Source organism: Sminthopsis crassicaudata, chromosome 2 (genome assembly GCF_048593235.1).
Source record: "Sminthopsis crassicaudata isolate SCR6 chromosome 2, ASM4859323v1, whole genome shotgun sequence".
In the NCBI taxonomy this organism is placed as follows: Eukaryota; Metazoa; Chordata; class Mammalia; order Dasyuromorphia; family Dasyuridae; genus Sminthopsis; species Sminthopsis crassicaudata.
This window is the reverse complement of record NC_133618.1, coordinates 272,568,072-272,594,576: the sequence shown is the minus strand read 5'-3', so window position 1 is coordinate 272,594,576 and position 26,505 is coordinate 272,568,072. Positions and strand designations below refer to the sequence as shown.

At 33.6% G+C, this 26,505-nt stretch overlaps 1 protein-coding gene across 2 annotated transcripts in view; it reads right to left on the bottom strand.

Annotated features, from left to right (window-relative positions):
* Positions 1-26,505, bottom strand: part of GANC (glucosidase alpha, neutral C) — a 58,759-nt gene that overhangs the window by 25,903 nt on the left and 6,351 nt on the right. Inside the window, exons 5-14 of one of the 2 annotated variants that reach the window (XM_074289368.1) lie at positions 20,735-20,862; positions 17,212-17,394; positions 16,444-16,492; positions 14,359-14,425; positions 12,194-12,290; positions 10,508-10,688; positions 9,604-9,757; positions 7,598-7,833; positions 2,889-3,015; positions 1,249-1,328 (exon numbers count right to left, since the gene is read on the bottom strand). In XM_074289368.1, the coding sequence (XP_074145469.1) occupies positions 1,249-1,328; positions 2,889-3,015; positions 7,598-7,833; positions 9,604-9,757; positions 10,508-10,688; positions 12,194-12,290; positions 14,359-14,425; positions 16,444-16,492; positions 17,212-17,394; positions 20,735-20,862 (1,302 nt within the window). The remainder of the gene's footprint in view (positions 1-1,248; positions 1,329-2,888; positions 3,016-7,597; positions 7,834-9,603; positions 9,758-10,507; positions 10,689-12,193; positions 12,291-14,358; positions 14,426-16,443; positions 16,493-17,211; positions 17,395-20,734; positions 20,863-26,505) is intronic. The other variant, XM_074289369.1, reaches the window with a different exon arrangement.

Sequence of the window (26,505 nt, the reverse complement as noted above, 5' to 3'; positions counted from 1 at the left end):
CTAAATTTTGAGTTCCAAATTCTATATCTCCTTCTCTCCTTTCTGAGACAGTAAACAATCTGACATAGATTATACATGTGCAATCATGTAAAACACATTTCTAAATTGGTCATTTTGTGGAAGAAGACTTGAATAAAAATAAATGAGTAAAAGAGACAGAGAAAGAGAGAGGGAGGAGGGAGGGAGAGAGGGAAAGAGAGAGACAGACAGACAGACAGACAGCAACTTTGTATTTAGATTTCATTATTTCTTTTTCTTTCTCTGGCAGCAAATAGCATTTTTTCATTTTGGGTCCCTTAGGATTGCTTTGGATCATTGTATTACTGAGAATAACTAAGTCATTCACTAAGTTAATTGTATAATATTGCTGTGACTATGTACAATGTTCTCCTGCTTCTGCTCATTTCATTCTGCATCAATTCAGGTAAGTCTTTACATGTTTTTCTGAAATCATCTTGCCTTTCATTTCTTATAGCACAATAGTGCTCCATTGCAATCATATACAACTTGCCCAGTCATTCCCCAATTGATGGGCATTTCTTCAATTTTACTACAGAAATTCTTAGCCACCACAAAAAGAGCTGCTATAAATATCCCTGTATATCAATTTCTGTTTTTGCTTCTTGCTTTGACTATCTTTCCCCGGGGAGCACCACTTTTCATTTATGGGCCTTTAGCTCAGTAATCCATGTTTTGATAATTAACTCTGATTTTGCCTTCCTTCACCAAAGAAACTTCACCCTGCATCATAGAACCTGATCAGCCTGAAACCCATGGCTGGGCAGAGAGGAAATAAAATCTTAATGATGTATACTGTATAATTCAATTCAACTCAGGAAACATTTACTAGGCACCAATTATGAACTAACACTGTGAGAAGCCCTAGGCAATATAAGACTAAAAAAAAGGACAGAATCTCTGACTTCAAGTAGCTTATAATTTAATGAGCAGAGGTAAAGTGGGATGGGGATATGATGCTATCTATCTATATGATAATGATGACATTATTTAATCTCTTTGGGCTTTAGTTTCCTTAACTATAAAATGAAAACACTGAATTAGATAATTTCTAAGGTTCCTTTTTGTTAAGTCTTGTAAACATATACAAAAATTAGTATGATACAAAATAAGATGTAATAAGAATAAAGTAGTAATTAAGACAAGTATATTATCTAGCAATATTATTGATCAAGAATTTACTATGTGATGTGAATAATTAGGGAGGAGGAAAAGAGAATAAAAAATTACCTCATATTCAGAGAAAGCAAAAAGACTTGAATACCATTCTCGTACTTTGGGGTTTGTGAAATCCAGGTAAGAAGAAGCCCCTGTAGGAAGAGAACATGAGGTGACATGCTGAGAATAAGTCATTATTCCAAGGAGGACACAGATTGAGAGGTACTTGGGGAAAGCCTGCTGATAGAGCTGTCTCCTACACCATATGTCATAATATTCATGATAAAAAGAGAATTTTCGTTGAGAAGTAAATATTTCTGAAATGACTGTTGGATCTCAGTGATAATATCTGGGCTCTGTGAGTACTGTATTTCTAGGAGGACATCACTGAATAGTAGGTGTCCTAAGCAAGTGATAACTAAATGCATTTAGGTATAGAAAGCTAGGATAGTATGGTATGGGGCAAGTAGGTGGCTCAGATATAAATTGGGCTCAGAGGGGTAAAGAGACTTCCCAGAATAAAACTAATTAAAATCATGTAGAAATAGGATGGAACAGCGAGGTAATACAGTAGAAATAGAGCTCTGATTCTGGAGTCAGGACAACCTGAGTTCAAATCCAGCCTCATACATTTCCCAGTATGTGATCATAGGCAAGTCACTTAATCCTGTTTGCCTCAATTTCTTCATCTGTAAAATGAGCTGAAGAAGGAAATGGCAAACCACTCTGGTATCTTTGTCAAAAAAACATAGTCACCAAGAAATGGATATGACTGAAGAAATATATAGAATATTTGGCTTAGAGATAGGAAGGCCCAGGCTTGAATCCTGCCTTAGATAATAGTTTTATGACTCTGTGTAAATCAGTTATCACATTTATTTGTGTATATTATGTAATACATTATCTAGTATGTATTTGCCATATGTAAAATGGGAATAACAACATTTGTAGTACTTTTTTTTCACAGGTTTGGTGATGGATCATATGCCAAAGTGTAAAAAGTGATTTGCAAACCTTAAAATATTAAATAAATGCCAGCTATTATTATCTTATTCAATGAAGTTCAGAGAGAAACAATTCCAGGACAAGTCACTATCCTGCTCTTATTCTTTTATATTTATGTATTATTAATAAAATAACTTATCTTGTAGTTGAATAAAAGTATAATGATCCAAGCTTATCTTCTACAGATTCATGGAAAGTATCTTCACTAAACTCTAGTGGCAGACAGGATGATAGAAATCATATGTATTTCATCCTATTGTTATTGAATCATGTCCAACTCTTGGTGACTTCATTTAGGGTTTTCTCTGCAAAGTGGAGTGGTTTGCTATTTCCTACTCCACATCATTTTACAGATGAGGAAACTGAGACAAATAGGGTTAAGTGACTTGTCCAGAGTCACACATCTAGGAAAAATCTGAGGTCAGATTTGAACTCAGGTTCTCCTGACTCCAGAACCAGAGCTCTATTTCCACTATACCACCTAGATGATATATCCTGTTTCTACATGATTTTAATTAGCATTATTTTAGGAAATCTCTTTACCTTTTTGAGCCCATTTATCTTTTAAAATCAGAGGTCAGACTTGATGGCCCTTCCAACCCTGTGATCCCATAATCTTTAGGATTTATATCATTATTGTTCTGTTAAAATGTTTAGTAATATAGGATAAAAAATTAGAATAATAGAAAAATAAAATATTAACTTACCAGGCCAACATATACCCTCAAAGTCTCCACCTCTGTTATTTTTCACAAAGTAGCCCTTCTCTTTTGCTTGAGAGTACAATGAGTACATGGGATCAACTTTAATATGGGGATCAGAAATGACCACAACCTATAGAAACAAAAAGATTTGGATATCTGGTCAATGTTAGACACATCATGCTTATAAATGGGAACTGAGTAGTTTACCAGTACTTCAGGTTTCTGGGCTTATTGGCTTATGTCATCTTATAAAAACTTATGTAAATGTGTTATACTATTGGCGTAGAAGGTTTTAAAACCAGAAGCTGGCCACAGCTTAGTGGGAGATGGTTCCTGAATTCTGTCTTTCACATGCTTATGGAATTGAAGCTGCAAAAGAAACAGACCAATAGTCTAGTCCTGAGTTTTTGATACTCAGTGGTCTTTGCTCAGTGTTTCCTCTTTTTAAATATTGTTCTCTGCTACTTTGGTGAAATATATGGACTCATTCTGAGAATATCTGTTGCCTGCATTTGTAATTAAAGTAAAAGAAGAGCTTCAGTTAAGTTTTTCCTAAAGGTTTATCCATCCAAATTCACTGATTAGCAAATCCATTCACAGATCTCTAAATCTATCTATTATCAAAAACAAACAAACAAACCAAAACAAAACCTAAAACAAAAAAACAAAATAAAGTGGTTAAAACTGTTACAAGTTAAGAAACCTTGTTCAAAGAGACTACTCTTGAATCCTCTAGTATAATAATGTGGCACAGCTCTCTCATGAATCATGTGGTAACTAATTATTTACACAGAACTTAATATATTAAATGCTAGGACTGGTGGTGGAGGGGCGCAAAAAGGGCAATCCCTATCTTCTGTGAACTTTTGGGGAAATAAAATGCATACAAACAAAATTAAGAAATTTTTATAAAGCTAAAATTCAATAAATTTAATTTAGCAAACACTTATCTATTGAATTTAAATGAATATATACCATGATCTGCTACAAGTCAATTTTTGTATTATTTCCATAAAATTAAGAATATTTCATAGTCTATATGTAAGCAACTGATTAACTGCAATATGACTTATAAAAATTTTTTGACAGTATATATGCATGAGTAATTTTTTAAAATAACATTATCCCTTGTATTCATTTTTCCAAATTATCCCCTCCCTCTCTCTATTCCCTCCCCTAGATGACAGGCAATCCCATACATTTTATATGTGTTACAGTATAACCTAGATACAATATATGTGTGTAAATACCATTTTCTTGTTGCACGTTAAGAATTGGATTCCAAAGGTATAAGTAACCTGGATAGAAAGACAGTAGTGCTAACAGTTTACATTCACTTCCCAGTGTTTCTTCTCTGGGTGTAGTTGTTTCTGTCCATCATTGATCAACTGGAAGTGAGTTGGATCTTCTTTATGTTGAAGATATCCTACTTCTTTTTTTTCCCTTCACTTTTCTAAAGATTTGAACTCTAGCCATTAGAACATGCTTACTCTTTCTTTATGAGAATAAATGTTAAGTTGTACTTACATGCACTATGTAGAAAAACTCATAAAATATCAATCTTTTTTTTTTAGTCAATTAAATTAAATTAAAATTTACTTCAAAGGTATGAACTGTTGAAGTAAGCACTGAAAATACAAATGCAAAAAACCAAAACCAAAACCAAAACTGTGGCATATAATAGAATGAGTGTTGGACTTGGACTGAGAAGACTGGGCTTCAGTTCTGATCACTGTACTTTGTGCAAGTCACTTTTTCACTTTTGTCATCTATTAATCATGTAAGTGTGAATAGTCTGTACTACCTATGGTTATGGTGACCTTCAATGATGGATATATGTATGTAATTTGTCATGTCCAACTCTTTGTGACCCCATTTGGGCTTTTCTTGGCAGAGATACTGGAATGATATGTTATTTCTTTTTTCATTTTACAGATGAAGAAATTGAGGCAAACTAGGTAGAGTGACTTATCTGGTCACAGAGCTAATAAGTGTCTGAGGTTGGATTTGAATTCAGATATTCCTGACTCCAGCTTTGGTGCTCTATTCACTATGCCACCTAGCTGCCGTGTGTGTGTGTGTGTGTGTGTGTGTGTGTGTGTGTGTGTGTGTGTATGAGCAAATATAAACAAAAGACCATAGGTTTTGATCTGAAAAAGATCATATTATTACCAGAGTAACAAGGAAGTTAAAGATTGAGGAGGAATACTTAACTTTTTAATATATTTCTCTGGTTTTGAGTATTCTGTTCTTAACAACTCTGATCAATATAACAAATAATTAAGATTCCGGAAGACCAATGATGAACCGTATTACCTATCTATTGACAAGAGAGGTTGAAGTAGACTAAAAGTATATAGAGTAAGATATACATTTTCAGATATGGATAATATGGGAAAATGCTTTGCTTAATGAGTTTATTATAATTTTAATTATAATATAATAATTATATATAATAAACATAATAATTTATTATTATATTTATTATAAGAGTTTTGTGATGTTGTTTTTTAATTTCCCACCTCACCTCCTGGGAGGACTAGTGACAAGGGTACTGAAAAAGAAGAAAAAGAGGATTTTTGAAAATTTTTTTTCCATGCACAGAAAGGTCAGAAGGAAACACAGAGAAGCAGGATAACTTTGAAAGTTACATGCTGACTTATGATATACTTAAAAGGAAAAGCAATCACTTATATAATAGATTTGCAGTTTCATGGACAACTCTTATTTTCTGTTTCGCTTTGTATATATAAGAAACTATCATTTTATTTGGTGCTGGCTGAATAGATTAACGCAGTCAACTACACACCTATAGTAAAACTGGTGATGAAGCTTACTTATATACATTCAATCTTCCTAAGGATCTCTGTGCTTTTTATAATCTTCTGGAAATGATCTCTCTATCTTCCCAGTTTTTACCCAGTGGAAGTTTTTCAGAAACTATATCTGACCCTTCATTGTAATCAGACTATCTATCCTTTCTTCATCTGGGTTATGAAAGCCAGTTATTTCTAGCTGTCTTTCTCTTCCTAATCAATGAGAGGGCCATGAGTTGAAGGATGGGGTGATAAGAACTGACTTTTTTTTTCCTGAGGCAGTTGGGGTTAAATGACTTGCCCAGGGTCACATAGCCAGGAAGTGTTAAGTGTCTGAGGCTGGATTTGAACTCAGGTCCTCCTGCCTTAAGAACTGACATTTACTTAATGCTTCCTATGGGACAGTCAGTACAAATATCTTCACCTATGTTTTATGAATAAAGAGACAGAAACTTAGAAAAACAAAATCATTTGCTAAAAAGCTGAGAGATAGTAAGAATCAGGGTCTGGCTATATACCCATCCAAGCTCTTGCCTCCCAGTTCAGCATTCTTTCCATCCCACTCTGCAAACCTAGCACCATGACATCATGCACCCCTGTTGTTTTACTCTAAAACTCTACCCATTTGACTTCAATGCAACCAAGACAGGTCTTGTCTTGTATTTTCAAATTTCCAGAGACAAAATGTATGTAGTCAGTTCTATTTGAGGCCTTTTCAAATCTGATCTTTTTTAAGTCTTTGAATATTAATATACATTTAAACAATTATTAATTAGTTTTTATTACCATGACAAATCTCTCCACTGGAGAAAAAAATGGCAAACCACTCTAGAAGACTGTTAAGCAAACCCATTGGACAGAATCCCCATCGGGTCACAAAGAGTTGGACACGACTGAATGACTAAACAATACTTTGAGTGTTTAGGGGATACTAAGCACAGTGTAAAGAACAAACAGAGATCACTCTGAAAAGCTTGATAGCAGAAGTTAAAACAATAGGCTAAAAATGAAAAGACAATTAATTCAAGTTGAGTGGAGGTGAACCCTAAACTGGACATCAGAGGACTAGGCTTAGAGACTTAATTTTTCTACTCACTTTGTAAACTTGGATTTGACATTCCAACTCTCTGAGCCTTAGTTTCCCTATTTGTATAATGGCATAAGAGGGGTTGCCAGATAGTACAGTATATAGAATTCTAGGCCTGGAGTCGGGAGGACCTGAGTTCAAATCTGAACAGACACTAATTGCAGTTTTCTCAACTGGAAAATGAGCTGGGGAAGTAAATGACAAAATGCTCCAGTATCTTTACCAAGAAAACCCCTAAATGGGGTCACAAAGAGTTGGATATGACTGACCCAACAACATAATGGAACAAACAATAGAATCTGGCACAAGTCTGATTTGAAGCAGCATTCTATAAACTGTAAAATGTGATATGCTATTATTCATCTCTCTCCTTCTGCCAGTTTATTTCTCCCCATCTCTTCTCTTATTTCCTCTTTCCCCTTTATCTCAATTAGTATGACAACAATATCTGATAACTATCAGTCCCCTAATTCCATTTTTTTAGCTTTCTCAGGCTAGGAGAGAGAGCTGACCTCCATCAGTGATGAAGTCCTAAAAACAGAGGAGTTAGAATCCCTGACAATCTCAGTTCTTTGTTGGGCAGAAGATGATTTTCTCTTTACCATTCAATTTTTTTCCTCTCCTTTGTCTTTCTTTTTCTTTGTTATCATAGTTTCAATATTTTTTTTTTAACAGAGATCTATAATTCCTTCCTTCTTTGACAATTTTTGTCTTGTTGTGTGTTCCCCCCCCTCCATGATATGTATAAATTTAAAACTCTGTAAGTGTGCTATGGAAAGAAAAGATGTGAAAAAAATGGTTTCATTTACCTTGCGCTTTTTGCTCTTGAGAAGCTCTTGCATCCTCTTAGGATTTGGAAATTTCTTTTTGTCCCATGTGAAGTACCGTTTGCCCTCAGTATGTTCTATATCCAGCCATATGACATCATAAGGAATGTCATGGTCATCAAACCCAGCATCAACATCTTTGACATCTTGTTCATCATTGTAATTCCAACGGCACTGATGGTATCCTAAGGAGAAGAGCGGAGGCAGTGCTTGGGTGCCTATAATAAAAGAAGATAGGAACAATCAATTCAAGAAATATAGTCAGCAATCTCAAAAAAACATTTACCATTCATGTTTGCATGAAGTGCTTTGAGATTAATGCACAACTGTATTCATTGGATTTATCTACCAGAGAAAGAGAAGGGTCAATCAGTTAGAACCTTCATTGGCATTCCCTGTATCTACCAATTTAGAGAAATAATATAAATCATGGTGTCAGTCACCATGTGTCATATTTTGGTGTCAGTCATATTTTCCTCCTGTAAATACTTTTCAGCTTTTTACTTCTTTACAATCTGATTTCATTTATGTAAGAACTAGTTTCTTTCAGATGCCATATTAATTTGTATGATTCAGTCATTGTAAGCAATTTTTGAAGGAGTCTTGAATATAAAATATTTTTAATATATGTAAACACATCTCTTAAATTTCCTAGTGATTCTAATTGATAAAGCTATTCAAATTCATACATATTTTGTGTATGTTTGTGCATATCTATTTATGCATGTTTATATCAAACTATACATGTATATATATATATATATATATATATATATATATATATATATATATATATATATATATATATATATATATATATATATATATATATATAAGAGATTGGTATCAGTACACACAATGTGCAAAATGCACAATGTGCACACAATAAAGAACAATGATGAAGTTGTCAAGTAATGATAAAATTGTCAAGATACTATTAGGAAACACCCTGCTTCCCAGAAATAAGGCTCAGCAAGCAAGCTACACCCTGAGCTTAGCACAGCAACAATCCCATGTGCTTAAAATCACCAAGTGAACAAAATCACATGTCCCATTGGTTTTCAGAAGTGAAAAGTTCTGGTCATGCTAACCACAACTTTGTACCCTGCTGAACAATCATAGGTTCAATGACCCTAATGACTTGGAGACTGTCCATTCAATTCCCAAGAATGCCTGTGGTTCAGGCTTTGTGGTTTTCATGCTTAAAAACCTCATCCCTGCCATAAATAGGTGAGTTCCCCTTGTTAGGAAGGAAGAATTCATTTGCAAGGTACTTCTTCCACTTTGAAATTAAACTTTTGATTTCTGACTTGTCTTCAGCCTGCTCTATTTGGCTCTGGCCATCCACAGCTGTTTGATCCAATTGATAAACTATAGTCATTGATGTCAACAAAAAAATATCTGACTAAAAAGTACATAGATTGGTTTTGTATTGAAAAGGAGGAATAATTGATGGGCAGTCCATATGCTCCAGAAAGAAGGCTACCAACAAGCTCCCTGTGACAAACTTTCAGGAAAGCTATATGGATGGTTTGTGAACTGTATCACTGAAGTTAATGGCCATATTAATAAGATCAAAAATCCATTTGAAAATTTGAACATATAGGTATAATATGTGCATATCTATATAATTGTGCATATTTTTAGAAATATACTATGTATATATACAAATGTATGTTATGTACAATGATGCATGATATATATTGTGTAGGATGAACAAATGTATTGTGCATATATACAAATGTATGATTTTTAGATATATCATATACATACAAATATATATATTCAAATGTTTGCCTTTTATATGAAAATTATGTATTATTATATATATTATGTTTGATAAAAATCATATCTGAAAACAATTAAAACAAAAATGGTAATTAATAAATGTCATATTTGCTAGTAGAAGGGGGAAGTAAAGAGAGAATATTGCCCATAACTCCAGGAATGTAAATGAATTGGAGGCCATCACTAATTCACCCACGTACCTGTGAGTATTGAATACTGTTTGAAGACTGCAGCAGGGGTTGGTCCCATTAATATAAACACATCAATGATTCCACTCTCTGACATCCAACGCACATCAGCTCGAGCTTTGACTTTCTGTTTTGCCAAAACTGAGCCTTTCGGGGACAATGTGTGCTGGAAAAGGAATCAGATAAAACTCTGAAAAGCTTTTCTCAACCATTTAAAAAAAAAACACAAATCAATCAGGATGGAAAAGACCCACCAACTCAAACCCAAGCAACTGTTGGCTCCTTTAGTGGATACCATGAACATTTTTATATTACTTTTTAATCCAAGGCTTCTTAACCTGGTGTTTGTGAATTTTTTAAAAGTATGTTGATCAGCATATTTCAATATAATTGCTTTTCTTTGTTTCCAATTTTTATGTATTTAAAAACATTTTTCCTAGAATGGGCCCATAAGCTTCACCACATTGCCAAAGCTTCCATGGCATAAAGAAAAGTTTATTTCCCTTTTCTCCCATCTCCCTACCTTAAATCTCTCTTTAACCCTCTTAGCTGAATGTAGACGGGGTAGCATTAATAGTTTCTATTAAAATGACAATAGCTGCTACTATAGAGAAATACTTTTACTTTAATGAATAACTAGGTGACATAGAAGAGAGAAAGTTGGACTTCCGGTCAAGAAGACTTGAATACAAATCTTGTCTGTTATTTACTATGTGACTCTTGTTACTTAACTGCTCTCAGGCTCATTTCTTCATCTGTAAAATGGAGATAATAGCATCTACCTTAAAGGGTTGTTGTTGTAAAGTTCAAATGAGATAATGCATGTAAAGTGTGTTGCAAACCTCAAAATGCTAGCTATTATTATAAAAGAATATTACTCAGCAAACTTGAAAGGAAGTCATTATCCACAACTTACTTCTATTGTAGGTTGTATGTTGATTTCCACCAGCATTTCTGAGGCATTCAGCCAGAAAATTCCTATAGTTCTGTCTAGTTTGTGTGCGAGGAGATAGGGTATAGAACCATAAATACCCAATTTGTCATGTAGCTTATACCCGTAGACATCCAAGTTGTAAAGTCTGTAAGCCTCAGCATCACTGAAATAAACAAACACAGTCTAAGATTTAGTACTAATGAATGGAATATCCTCAGCTTCCTCCCATGTTATCCACATTTTAATGCCTAAATCAAAGCCTACTTCTTTTATGGGAATCTTCCTTGATGCTACCAGTGTAAGGGATCTCTCCCTCAAAATACATAAAGCATTTACTATTTATAATACTGATTTGGCATTTATTATTGCTGTATCTTAGAAGTTACCTCTTTTCTCATTTTAATTATATTATATATTCATTTTATATACCACACATGCACATACATATATCCATATATATGCACGGGAGGGAGGTGAGTAAGGAAGAAGAAAAGGTAACTTACAAGAAAAGGCAGTAATGCTAAGTTCCAAGCCAGTGTTATAAATAGTAAATGCTCTAGACATTAAATACACACATATATATTTTTGTGTGTACATACATGTATATACATACTAAGACATATATCAACACACATGTATTTGTATATATGTGTGTCTATATATGTGTATTTAATGCATTTATAAGTGTACGTATGTATGTATGTATGTCTTAATTTGTAACTAGATCATAAATTCCTTGAAAGGAAAGACAGTATTGAACAGTTCTAGGTATCTGTTATGGTACTTAGCATAATATCTTGCAAACAGTAGGTGAATGATAAATATTTATGTAGCAGTAGTAGTAATAATAGTAGTGGTGGTGGTGGTGGTGGTGATGGTAGTAGTAGTAGAAATAGTAGTAGTTCTGAGTACAAAAATGACCCTGGCAAAAGGTTCCAAGTGGGTTAGAGGAATCTTGTTTGGTAGAAAGAAGAGTATGGCTCATTAGTACTTTTTACCTATATTTTCTGATGACAGCATCACAATATACCAAATAAACAATATTTCCTCAGCTTGAAAGCTTGTAAAACCCTATTTCTATATAAATACCTGGTTAACTATCTAGTTACCATAAAAGCATTGTTATCTCTATCAACATTGTTAATCTAGAATAATTCCTCTCCTTTCTCACTAGTTTTTAGACTAAGTCTCCTATTCTGACACTATCTTTTATTTTAGAAGCCCATTCAAAGGAATTAAATTACAAAGAAGTGAATTCTTTTAGATTTTAGTGTTGCGTTAAGTCCCCAGCAAAAGTGGAGGAGAGAAAGAGATAGTGGGATAGGAGGTAGAGACACTGTGTTATGTTAGCAGTAATTCAGAAATCTTAAATAAAGCGTGGTCTTGAGAATTCTTTCCCAAACCAGAGGTTCCTCCTGAGGAATTCTTGCTTTCACTTTGTCTGGTGTTTTTTTTTTTTTTTAAATTTTTATGTCAATAGGATCTTATTTTTCCAAGTATAAAGATGGTTTTCAACATTCATTCTTGTAAGATTTTCAGTTCCAAATTTTTACTCTCTCCCTTACCTCTCCCCTCGCCAAGACAGCAAACTGATACAGATTATACATGTATAATAGATTTTCACCATATATGAATAATTTTGGGAAAGAAAAATCAGAACAAAATTACCCAGTGTTTTTAAGCTGATGGGTTTCTGCATGTTGTGGTATCCCATAGAGATGCTCAAAACCATGCAAGGAGAAGTCAATGCCTATAGAGCTAGGACCTGGAGGAACAAAACCCCAAATGAATTGTCTCTCTCAACAACACATTTTAAAATCAATGCACAGTAAGCTGAACCAGGGAAACAATAAGCACAGGGAAAACAATAAAAAACAAAAAGAACAACAATAACAAAATGAAACTGTGAGATCTGTAATCGTGATGACCAATTCTGGACCTAGAGATGAGAAAATGCACCTCCTTCCCTTTTTTGCAGAGACTGGAGACTATGGATGTGGAACAATAATGTCTAAATTGTCAGACTTGATTGATGTTTAGGTTAGTTTTGCTGAAATTTTTTTTCCTCTTTTTTTTTATTGTGCTATAAACAAAGCTTCTCTGGGTAGGGAAGAAGGGGAAAATATATTTGGAAATGAAAATAATGTAAAAAATAAAGTATATTAAAAAAAATTTTAAAGCAGATCCACAGTTGTCATATGAAAGATGTGGCAGTCTTGTCAGCCAGAGATTTGGAAAAGAATAATCTCTTATTATTTAATAACAAGCTCAAGTACAGCTACTTGATGCAATAAATACAGTGTCAGCCTGGAGTCAGAAAGACTGATTTTTAAGAATTCAAATCTAGCCTAGCTAGCTGTGTCATATACTAGGAGGCACTTACCCGTATTTACCTCAATTTCCCCATCTGCAAAATGAACTGTAGAAGGAAATAGCAAATCATCTAACCCTAACCCAAATGGGGTCATGAAGAATCAGACTGACTGCAAAACAATTAAAATCAAATGCACTTGTGTAAAAACCAGAAAACCTGATTCCTAATATTAAATTTGTCTCTCATTCATTAAACCTTTACTGAGCACTGGAACAAAAAAAGTATAGGAGTAAGAAATGGGCCTGGTCACTAATTAGCTGTGTTATGTTAGCCAATAATCCTGTAAGAAATAAACTTTTTGTTTTGATTCTTTTGAATAGAAGTATTTTAAAATACAACATATATTCTTCTGTCTTAGTAAACTTGGGATAAAGATTATATTTAATACAACAACAGAATAATTATGATCAATTATTGTTGGAACTGGTCTAGATGAACTGTTGTTTGGTTGTTTTTTCCCTCTTTATTTGTTTGCTTTTTTTTTTTGGTTGAATTGTTTTAAATCCTCTGGTCTTGTCAGGTAGGAAGAATGAATTATCATTCTACAATTGGCATAGGGAACTCACAACTAATTCATTCAAGGCTTAAATACAATATAAGACTGCTGCACTGAAGATAAAGATGTCCTGGGATTGCCTATACCTCTATGGATTTCAGGAGAAATTCTGCTATTGGCTTTCTTCAATAAAATCATAGGGCTAGCTACATTTTTAGTCTAATTTGTTTCTCACAAACATTCTGGATGAACTCTAAGGAAAAAGAAAACAATTCCCTTTGCCTTTTAGGATACTGCTGCTAAAGAACATTAGTGTTCAATTAAATATTCACTCCAAGTCTCACTTTAGTTCTCAATTAGGATCATAGATATTAGAACAGGAAGACACACTGGGAGATCTACTACTGCTAGGTCTGTCATGGTATCTGTTACTAATTCCAAAGAAGGACCGAATTTTTCAGAAGTGCATTAGAAATATGCCAAGCTTCTAAGACAACAATTCTAAAAAATATGGATATTTTTATTGCTCTGATTTTGTGTAGCACTCTATTTCTGACTGATTCTGGCACTTACTGACGTATTACATCATTGCATTCACCAATGTCTACATGAACGTGTCTTGACTTTCATATAAGACTGTGAGCTCTTCTATTAAGTCTGGTATAATGCTAGGATCATACACAGTGCTTAACATATGCTTATAAAAGGGAATTGTTTAGAGGGAAGAGACCAAAATCTGAGTAGTTGTATTGGAGAAAACTCTTTTCCTGTTTGCATCTTGTTTTGTAACTTAGTAACAAAAATGATGAATTGAGTATTTGTTTAATTTTAATGTTAGGATTCCTTATCTGATTTATGACTAAACCTACCGATGAAAAATAAGATTTAAGAAGCTAAGCAGCTTAAGAGACATTGAGCTACATTGTAAAGAAAATCTTAATACTATGACAATTTTGATTTTACCATTGGCTTTGATATCCAAAAATTTGCCAAATTTCTCTTGCCAAAGACCCAGATCATCTTGACTTTCCTGTACAAATAAAAGTATGGAAATTAATATTATAAGTTATAACAAACATTGTGATCATAGCATATTTTAAACTTTAGGAAAATTTGGCTGAGAAAACAAGCTTATCTAGTAGGAAGCTGATTAGGCTAAGCCCTCAACATATAATCAAGTTAAGCTAGTGATCTACAAAATGACAGTGATATATGATTTGTAGCAAATATTTAAGAATAGACATAATCCATCATATCTAAATACTTAATAAATTTTCAACTATGAGCCAAATATATGAAAATACTTTGAAAAACAAGAAGTACTTTATAAATAAATAATATTACCATTATTTTCCCTTCTCCTCAGTATATATTAACATGGCAAATTAGAAATTTTATAGAGAGTGAGTTTGGGGTTAAAAAATATAGTCTTCTTCTGCGATACCCCTTGGGGAAAAAAATCTGTTTGGACAGAGCCAAGCTCATTAAAGATCTAGTACAAGGTTCCAAAAAATTAGTTAAGTCTTCTAAGGAAGATTTACAGAAACAAGCAGAAAGAAATCACACAGGATATGAAGGCATGAAGAGATTGAGATCTATCCTCAGGATTGTGCAGGAAGCCTGCTCATATTAGCTGGTGAGAGAGGATTGGTAAATTTAAAGTGTAAGTATTTATGCCTTGGAAAGAGGCAAACATTAAAGATCAGGGTTTGAGTTGTTGTTTTGCTGATTGCATAGACTTAAGAAAGTGATGAGGGAAATGTTAATAAAGCAAAGTAAGCTTAAAGGTATATCATGTGTACTTCCCTTCTCTAAGAGCTGGTTGTTATACATTTATCAGTATACTCCTCCCTGTACTGATTGAAAGAGAAGCAGTAACAATACCTACATGAGCATATTTCTCCCTTCTGGTAGCCAAGGCTTCTGGCTTTTTTGTTTAGTTGTTTCTAGTCAAGAAAACCCATTTAAGGTCTTCTTGGCAAAAATGCTGCTGTGGTTTACCATTTCCTTCTCCAGCTTATTTTATAAATGAGGAAACTGAGGAATAAGTGACTTGCCCAGAGTCATAAAGCTATTAAGTCTCTGAGGTCAAATTTGAACTCATAAAGATGTCTTCCTGACTTCAGGCCTGGTACTCCACTGTGCCATTGCTAAGTCTTCATAAACATGGGAATGTGTCCAATTTCCGATAAAAACTGTAAAGAGGGCTCAGGTACATCATTTTTGGAACTTGGGCTACTATCTTGCATAATTTTACATAGCCTTCTCTCTCTCTCTCTCTCTCTCTTTCTCTCTCTCTCTCTCTCTCTTTAAATCATCAGTTATGTTTCTTTAAAAACATATTTTTACATTCATTTTTTAACATATTTTGGTGTCCATTTTTAAATTGCTTCTTCATAATTACCATAAGGCTGAGATTCTATCTTCTTTGGTAGGAACAACATACTTTAGTAGATACAACTTTACAACATAAAATACTTATTCCTAAAGGTTCTCAACTGTTGCCCCCCCCAACATTGAGTTAATAGATTATTGGTTGTTTTTATATGCCCTGATATAGCATTAAAGATCCCTTTCCTCATGGAAAGGTCATGACTATAAAAAGACTATTTAGCTAAGGCATAATAGGGTGGGTATTGTGGTGCCTATCTTCCCACCTGACCACTATATGATCATATTCTTCAAGATGAGTAATAATTTAGCATATCATTAGTATATAATTTACATGTATTTGCCTTTTATAGATTAGCCTGTTGTTGATAGAAAGTTGTCCCTGAAGCCAGGAAGACCTGGAACCAAATCCTACCTCTGAAAGACAATATCCCTATTCTTCCTAAGGGCTCTGCTTTCCAGTAAGGTGCTGCATTCTTGGATAAAGAGCAGAATCCTGGGAATAAAAAGGAGAAATGCAAGGGCATCATGGTATCATCTACATAAAGGAAATGATTTACCTAACTTCCTTATATTTGCTTTTTAATGATAATTATTGAGAAGATGGAAATTAAAAAAAAAAAAAAAGATAGGAATAAATAGCTCAAGCCAAATTACCTGGGAAGGATCAGTGGACACATCTTCCTCACATTCTGTGGAAGGTCTACTTTTAAAAAAAATGAAGAAAGTTGTTTTGTTTGCTCTAAATTTGACATAACTTAGGTCTTAGAAAAGATTCTCTTGATTTCCTTTCAATTCTGAGATCCTATCAAGTACATGTTTTAATTTTTTCTTGTTAACTTACTTTAAAAATCACAGGTTTGTTTTGTTTTTCTTTTTTTTTTTTTTGGTGAATTTGGAAGACAGCTTTTGTTCCAGATGGTTTGCATTCCCCCTATATTTACTTACATAATTTTCCGTTTATTTTGCTAAAATTGTAGAGAATGATAGAAAATTATGAAGGCAAACTGCTGCCTTACTGACAAAGAGAGGCTCTAGAACCTTTGGGGCTGTTGCTTAGGGTCAAGATTTCATTCTAGGTGAACTCAGTAATTAGAGAGGTATGAATAGATGGTACATAAATAATTTTACTTTTACTTTCTGCAAAAAAGATTTTTATAGATCTTTATATTTTCTTATTAAATCTATAGACTCTTACTACTAATAAAACCGACAGCCCATGGAGAAAATGTGTAGAGAAAAATAATTTTTTTCTTCAACACTAAACTGATTAGGGAAAAAGGCTAAAGGGCCAAAGGAAAAACTTCCTAGGGATAAAAACATTAGCAAACAGGCTAATGGTCACCACTTGATTAGAGCAAGTAAATGTTATTCACAATTAAATAGCTTCTAGCTTTACCTTGGAAAGATTATATAAGAAAATACCTGTGTTTGGGAGGCATCTGCAAATGTTCAAAATATAGCTGGCCCATGGAATTGATACTCAGCACAGGCTCATCTTCAGAAATCAAATCTATTGTGAAGGGGTTTGCTGTGATGTGCAATTCCACATGTACTGAATCATCTTTCAGAACCAGAACACCTGTATCCCCTGTATATGGGGTCAGCCTAAAAAGAAAAATAACATGTTTAACAGGAAACCCCTCTCCCAACATGTAATGCACAACTGAATGAGGCCAAATAATAAGAAAACCTTTTATTTTATTTCATTTTATATTTTTTATTTGACAGCAATTAAAAGCTAATTATTATCTGGCAAATATAGTCAAAGTGAGAATATTTGCCCAAATGCAAAAGAAAACATAATTTAGAACTTAATAAGAAGGGAAGATTATAGGCACAAATTTGATAGTAATTGATAAAATGATTAAACATATAATTTGAGATTATATATAATAAAATGGAAAGAGGGCTAGATTTATAGTCAGAAAGATTTAAATTTGATTCCTTTTACTGATCATCACTGTTGGCAAATCACCTTGCCTTTTTTGATGAACCTCAATTGTCTTATTTGGAAAATAGGTATAATAAATGCACTATGGCACTTGCCTCACAGAGCAGCTGTATATAATTCAAATGATAATGAATATAAGGCATTTTGTAAATATTAAAGTGCTATATAATTATCAGCTAATATTATTATCTTGACCTTCTGTTATTATGTCATTAGTATGTCTTCAAAGATGTTAAAAATGAATTTAGTGTTGAATTATAAGCACGAATCAAAGGAAAAAATGTATTTAAAGACATACCAAAATGTTCATAATAATAGACCATCAAATACTAACCACAGATCAGAAGTCTATTGAATAAATTTCCTATTTGTGAAACTTTTACTGATATAACAATTTTATTTCACTGAAATATAAAAATCTATGTAAAAACCAAAAAATTCAGTTCTAGCAGCTAAAGCAAATGTGAAAGGTGAGAAACATCTGAATTAAATTAATAGGATTATTATTTCAGCTGCTAAGATGGTTTTACATATGCTTATTGGAAATTGTATGGAAATAAGAATCTGTTATTCTTTGGTGCCAATTTTAAGGAGTACTTCTAAATATTTAGCCATTTTATTGAAGATTTATATCTTGACAATGTATTAATGCAAAATAATAGGACAATAAAGTTTATACATTATAACCAGATTCCATCAGCTTTGTTTTGGGTACAAAAATAATAGAAATAACAAAATAATAATACAATCTACTAATGGTAATCTATTAAGAGCCTTATATGTGTTTAGTTGTTTACATGCCAAGACTTTAAAAATACAATTTCACCAACTCAAAATCATTCTTGCTTTTTCCTTCTCCAACATCTTTGAACTGTGTAAATTTAAATATATAGGATTTTACAGGATTCATTATTCAAACTAATCAGGACATGGCTATAGGGATAAATAAACTGCTTCTAGTTTTAAGTTTTCTTAAGAGTGTGTGTGTGTGTGTGTGTGTGTGTGTGTGTGTGTGTGTGTGTGTGTGTGTGTGTGTAGGAAAGAAATAGCTGTTTTGTAACAGACATTGGACTTTGATAATTTATTTTATTTTAATTTTCAAAATATATGCAAATATAGTGTTCAGCATTCACCCACGTAAAACTTTGTGTTTCACATTTTTTTTCCTATCCTTCTCCCTACTCTCCTTTCCTAGACAGCAAGTAATCCCATATAAGTTAAACATGTGCAAGATTCTTCTAAACATATTTCCACATTTATCATGCTGCACAAGAAAAGTCAGATCAAAAAGGAAAAAAGTGAGAAAAAAACCAAGCAAACAACAACAGAAAAGGTGAAAATACTATGTCATGATCTACATTCAATTACCATAGTCCTCTTTCTGGGCACAGATAGCTCTCTCCATCACAAGTCTACTGGAATTGGACTGAATCACCTTATTGCTGAAAAGAGCCAAACCCATCACATTTGATCGTTACAATTGTTGTTGTTGGGTACAATGTTCTCTTGCATTGACTGTTTTTGTACCCATACTATCCCACTGAAGAGACCTTAGTTATGAGCCAAAACCAAACCTTTAAGTATTTATCCTGCGGTATCAGTGTAGGAGACATAAAGAGTCTAAAAATATGGGAAAAGGAACCCAATCCTTCTTTTAGATAGTTAGGCTGAACTTTCCTAGGAATGAACAAGGTCTTTGAGGGTGAATCCAGAGTAGAAGGGGGTCCTTAAGAAGAAGGGAGAGGGGCATAGTACCATAAACTTTCTTGTGTCTAACTAGGAATCTTATTATTTGATAAATATTCCAGATTATAGTATACAGAGAGGAGGCTTGTAATCTTATTAATATAGGGAACTCCAGGTGAGGAAACTCCCTTCACCAAAGTGGGCTGGCACTTCTTTCACACTTTATACACTTAGAGAGATGTTTAGAGGACTCAGTAGTAAAGTAACTTGCTGAGCGGTCACACAGTCAGTCTGTGTCAGAGGTAAGACTTCAAGTCTTCCTAGCTTTGTTGAATTTAATATTAATTAATATTAAAAATATTAAAAAACAAACAACTAAATTGTCCCATTATTTTTGCATGGGAATTTGTGTTAATGGAAGGATATGACTATAAGATAATCTTATATTCTTTCAGTTGATGTGATAATGTGATAATGTGATATGAAGATAATTGAGTATAATGGGATAGAGGAACATTCCAAAATCTAGAGCTAATGAAAATTTTATGAGCATATAAAAATATTGCTTTTTCCAATTAATTTAAAAAACTTTCCTGGAATGATACTTCAGAAATTACTTGACTATGAAAATACTTTTGGAAATCTAAAATAAAAATCCATATGGCAGACTTTTTAATTAATAATAAGAGTAATTAAAAACTTATTAATTCATCCACATAAATGACTACCATGCTACATAGTTGGAATGCTTACTAATTTGAGATTAGTGAATAAAATTCTTCTGCTGTTATTTGTTCTTATGACAAAGTTGTTCACATTTCCCAGATTTTGCTGTCTTTGGGGAATGAAAAAGGTTGCTTTACTTCATTGTTGTTGATGGTGATCCCATTTGGAATTTTCTAGGAAAAGGTATACATTGGTTTGCCATTTCCTTTTCCAGCTCATTTTAGAGATGAGGAAACTGAGATAAATAGGGTTAAATGACTTGTCCAGGTTAAATGACTGGTCACATAGGCAGTAAGTGTCTGATAGTTTTGGAACTCAGTAAGATGAGTCTTCCGGACTCTAGGCTCTATCCATTGTGCCATTTAGCTGCCCTAAGGCAAAGAATAGAAGATGGAAAAGAACAAAACCAGTATGGGTAATTAGCAAACTTGTACTTGAGAGTTGGCTAAAAATTAACAGTAGTTTCCAGATGCAAAAAAGATTCTTAAGGACTGGACATGCATGAGATAGATCTATTGCTGAGAGTAATAATAAAAGGGAAAAAAAGAGCATTTATCTAAGCTACTCTCATCTTTAACTTACCGTTTGGTGACTGGTTTCTGTATGAGGACATCAGAGACTTCATACCTTGGTTTCAAAGGAGCCATTTCACTGATTTTAAATCTGAAAATGTTTCCCTCTATTCCACAGACTTCAGCCAAGAGAGGAACCTGGGAACAAGTGGATAAATAGAATCCCACATTATGATTAGGTATAGTCATAATTATAATGGTAAACAAAATAATTGGTTAGGTCACTTCTGGTAAAGAAACAGAATGGAAACCTGAGGTAATAATAGGCAAAAAGCCCATTACTGTATTCCTGAATATTCCTTCACAGGATTTAGGATGTGCTTACTAACAAAATAATTAATTAGACTGGATGGTTCCATCCCCTTCTCTCCAATAATTCATAAAAGCATTTGTGCCTTGGTGGAAAGCAGCTAGCTCAGAAAACAGTGTGCTTCCAGAATCTAAGGATAAGGTTAGTTTTGCTGCTCATCTAGTCAGGGAAATAAGTGAGCTTCAAATGAATTTGAAGTAGAACCCAGGGTAGAACCAGTAGAACCAACTGCTGATTCCTGAAAGATGGAGACTATGTGCAAGGAAACTGAGAGAAAGCTTGGATTAAAATGGAGTAGAACCTGAAGGCAAATAAAAACCTTTGCCTGGCCAAGATAGAAAATACATGTGCTTTAATAAATGTGAAAATATGTGTAGAAGAATTGCACATGTTTATTGGATTGTTTGTTGTCCAGACAAAGAGGGGGAGGAGAGGAAAGAGGAAGAAAAATTTACAACACAAGATTTTGCAAGAGTGAAAGTTGAAAACTATCTTTGCATGTGTTCTGAAAAATAAAAAGATATTATTAAAAAAAAAGTACATATGCTTGAAATGGATTGGATCTGGAGTATGCTAATAAATGTTAACAAGGTCTAAGTACTTGATTTTACTCCCCCCTGCCCCCACTTTTCTTTCCCTTTTAAATTGCTTTCTTTATTTTTCTAATTACACATGTACATTAAAATTTTTTTAAATATGCATTTCTCTATGAATCATGTTGGGAGAGAAATCAGAAAAGGGAAAAGGCATGAGAAAAAAGAAGAAAAAAAATGAACCTGATGCCTTTAAAGTTTAATATGTATTATTCTTTTTCTCTATTATTTTTAAAAATCTAGATTAGAGACCAAACACAAGACAGATCCCTACAATACTTCCAAGGGCAGCCTAAATCAGATTACAGTTATCTCTTACATACTGTGTGGGTTAAGGGTATAGCATCCTGTGATCTGAAAAATCCATGTAAAAATTTTTAGTCCTTCTTTTACATCAGAGAAGTCTGAATTTTTTTCCTTTTTCTTTTATGAGGTATTTGCAGTATCTTGTTATAAAATTTGGGTTATGTATTTGGCCATAGGCTGGTCTTTGTGTATCTTCTGTGGCTTCCACAAAACTCCCCCCAAATTCCCATTTAATTTTTTTATGTCAATCCATTTTTCTATGAAAACCTCATGAAAGTTGTGATATGGAAGAAATCATTATAAAATGTAGCTCCTGATTTTAATGTGTTGATATAGTAATAAAGAAGAGATCTTAAGTCAACCTGTAAACTAACAGGGATTTTTATCTAAGGTTGAGTACATAAAGATCCCTGTGGGCTGCAAATTGATTTAGAAAATCAAAAATAAACACCATCTACATTCTGTTGTATTTTCTTTTGTTAAATATTTCCCAATTGCATTTTAATCTATTTCAGTAGTAATACATCCGATGTTTAACATCTCTGATCTAGGATCTACACTAGGAACTACACTATAAATCAAATTTTGATTTGTAACATTGGCCAATTTTGTAAGGTGTTAATGTAATGTTCATGCTGAAAATTTAACAATTGGCTTACATAAGCCAGGTCCAGCACATTCTTGGGTTGGACTTGGGTGATTATATAGAGTGTTCAGAATTGAAATCTCTCTAAATAGGACTCATCTCTTAAGCTGGACAAAATTTGGCTACCATGTACTACTACCTATAGTTTGTCTCATCATAAAGTCTCAAACTTCTCACAACGGTGATCTCGCTGACATGGATTCAGATTCCACAACTCATGCAAGTCTTCTTGATCTCTGTAATTCTCATGCATGTTCTCCCACTTTCTGCAGAGATTTACTCTTGGCTTTTTAATTTGTGGAGTTATCAATAAAGCACTTGAACTATAGTCATCTGTTAAGTCTTTGGTCTTACTCTAAGATCAACTCACCTTTTTCCAATTACATATTTCCTGAAGATAGTTATCTTTTCCATATCAGCAGATTAGGGGAGTGGTGCCTCTGTGACTAGAAAATCCACACAAATTTTTTTTGGCCCTTCCTTTGTACCAGAGAATGTTTGAATTATCATGGTTATTTAAAGATAAAATATTTTGACATATATATGATACCATATGTATATTTTATGCATTTCTGAGTTTCTAAGCTTATTCTGTGTCATGTACTGGCCTGTGTCACCTGTAGTTTCTGCAAAACTTCCCCAAAATTCTCATTTAATTTCTTATGCTTTTCTGTGATATATGAAACTGTGATGGGGAAAATTGTGATGTGGAAAAGTAACTTCCTCTTGCACTTGTCATCACTGACATGTAATCCACATAGGTCCAAATCTAATTGTGGGTCAAATTTTGATTTTTCAGAGGTTATGGTGCCCTATGATTTGCATCTATATAGTATTACCAGCACCAGTGTTTTATTAAAATACAAATACCCCAAACTTGACAATTCTTTAAAGAAGAAAAAAATTAAATTTATTGATACATATTGATACATTTCCCAGAAAACATCCAATAACCTTTTTTTTTTTTTTTAAACAAGTACATTTTACAAGAGTTATTAACGTGAAGGAGGGATGAACTGATTTGTTGTTTCAATTAACTTTTTAATTTATGCTGTAATCACTGTTTATTTGGCTTGGCTTTCTTCACAATATATCAATTTATACAAGCCTTCCCAAGGGTCTTCTGTTGTAATATTTACCATTTCCAATGTAGTAGCAATATTCCATTATTCATATACCACAGTTTGTTCAGTCATTGGATAATCACTAGGTTATCCCTCACCAAAACTACCCTCCCCAGTTTTTTTTTTTTTTATCACAAATACAATATTATGAATATTTTTGCACACATAGATGTCTTATTATTATCAATAATTTCCTTGGGATGGATAGTCAAGTGTTTTGATTTCAAGGATTTATTATATTCCTGAGGCTGTATCCCAAAGGAATTTTGGTTACTTTGGTGGCAAGAGCAAATAGAAATGCTTTGTTTCAGCATAATGATTACATTTGAATGCAATAAATAGGGTTAAAATCTTGCTTTTGTTTCACTTGGAAGTCTCTAGCTTAGGATGCAAGGTTCTGATTTTCATCTCAAAATCTCTCATTATGCCCAAGTAAAAGTCAGAATGCATTGGGTTCTTGTCTTTCAAATCACTTGAAATAGCCTATGGATTTCTTTATATTTACCAATTCATCCTATAGCTTTGATCAAGATCTGGCTGAAGATTTTTCTAGTCTCCAAAAAGTTTACTTACTCCACTTTCAGAGTAGCCATGCATGACACAGTGAATAGAACACTGAACTAGAAATCAGAAAGATGAATCTTCCTGAGTTCAATCTGGCCTCAGATACTTACCAGCTGGGCAAGTCACTTAACTCCCGATTTTTTCCTCCAAAAGCCAACAATGTCAAGTTGGAGAATAAAAAGTGGCCAAGTAGAGATCTAGAAACTATTTCTAATTAGTAACTTTTAGTAAGTCACAATGTTTTTGGGCTTTAGTTTCCACAAATCTGTACAATGATGAGGGTTGAATTAGATTTCTAGAACTTCTACCTCTCAAATTCTGTGATTATATTTTTCTTCAAGCTAATCCAATTCCAATTGATTAATGATGGACAGAACCAGCTACATCCAGAAAAGGAACACTGGGAAATGAATGTAAACTGTTATTTTTACCTTCTGAATCCAATTCTTCCTGTGCAACAAAAAATTTGGTTCTACACACATATATTGTATCTAAATTATACTGTAATATATTTAACATATATAAGACTGCTTGCCATCTGGGGGAGGGGGTTGGGGGAGGAAGGGAAAAAATCTGAATAGAAGTAAGTGCAAGGGATAATGTTGTAAAAAATTACCCATGCATATGTACTGTCAAAAAATGTTATAATTATAAAATAAAATAAAAAATTAAAAAAAAATTTTTCTTCAATTTGAAATTTTAATTATTTTTTGGGGAGGGCCTAACTCAGTATGAATTTTTAATTTCTAGGTCTGAAATGTAAAACTTAGAACTACCGAAATTCCCATATTTGTGAAATATAAAGGTAGTTTCATCTAATATTGCCATAAAGATTCTACTTCGTCTGCACAGATCTATTGTCCCTACATTTCCAGCTCTGCCTCTGTACAGATGATCTCTATCCTACAGGCAGCAATCCTTCTCTCTTCATCTGGGCCTCTCAGAAACCTTAACTTCCTTCATAGCTGAGTTCAAGAGGCACTTCTAATTTCCTAGCTGTTACTTCTGTCATCTTAAATTATCTTTTACTTGTTTACCTGTTTATGAGAGGTACCTACTATTTGAAAATAGAATATTAACAGGCACTGAATCACATCGAAAAATTAGCTTGTTTGGCAGCTAAATGGTCAAGTGGCTAGAGCACTCAGCCTGAAGTTGGGAAAGACTAATCTTCATTTGTTCAAATCTGGCCATATGCTTAAAACTGTATGATCCTGGGCAAGTCATTTCATTTTGCCTAAGTTTCCTCATCTGTAAAATGAGCTAGAGATGGAAATGGCAGACCACTCTAGTATCTTTGCTAAGAAAACTTCAAATGGGGTACAGTGTTAGTTATGACTGAAAATGACTGAACAACAACAAAATAAAACATGAGTTAATGAGGAGGACCATGAAATTGGCTTTCCTATAAATGTTCAAGAAAGTATAATATACAGTAGAATGTCTTAAGTATAAATGACCTAATTCACTGCCAGAAGTCTCTTTATCATTTTATAATATTATGCTTATTTTTCGAATGGCTATCAAGACATCCAAACTTTTACACAGAGAGAAGTAATCCCTTTTGTCTAACCTATAGCTTCCCTCTCCTAAACATAATTAAAGATGGGGAGTTTTCCAGTCACCAAAGCTTATAGTCATATATGGGCAAAAGTAAAAAAGATGTGGATGATCTAGAATTAATGTGGGAGACATGGCTTTGTTTTTATATTCATTAAGCAGACTTTCCACAGTTGTATAGAAACAAAATTTTATTTATCCAAAATCGTGACTGACAATAGGCGAACAACAAAACATGTAACAGAGTAAGTCAAGACCACCTATTCTATGATTGTTCAGAGGAGATCCAAATAATACCGTCTTCCTACTTTCCCTGGAGGGTAGAACCTTACCTTTCCTGATGGCATCGGGTCCCTCCCACCACAATGTCAAGGACCAGGCAAAGATCCAAGACAGTGAAATAACAGTTTTTTCAGAAAATAGCTTAGGATTTCCCAGGGTTTAGAGAATGGTCGAGAAGTTCATTAAATTGATGCAGAGCACTTATTGCTCCCTCCACAGTTGTCGCTAATTGGTTTACTGCTATAACTGATTCTCTGCGGAGAGAATTGTCAACCTCACGTTGAGCATTAGCTCGTTCCCCAATGGCAATTAATCTGTCCAGATGTGCCTCTGATCGTCTGGCTAGATCCCACGTTAACCTCCTGTTCCTGGCCATTTCAGCAGAGATAGTGTTGG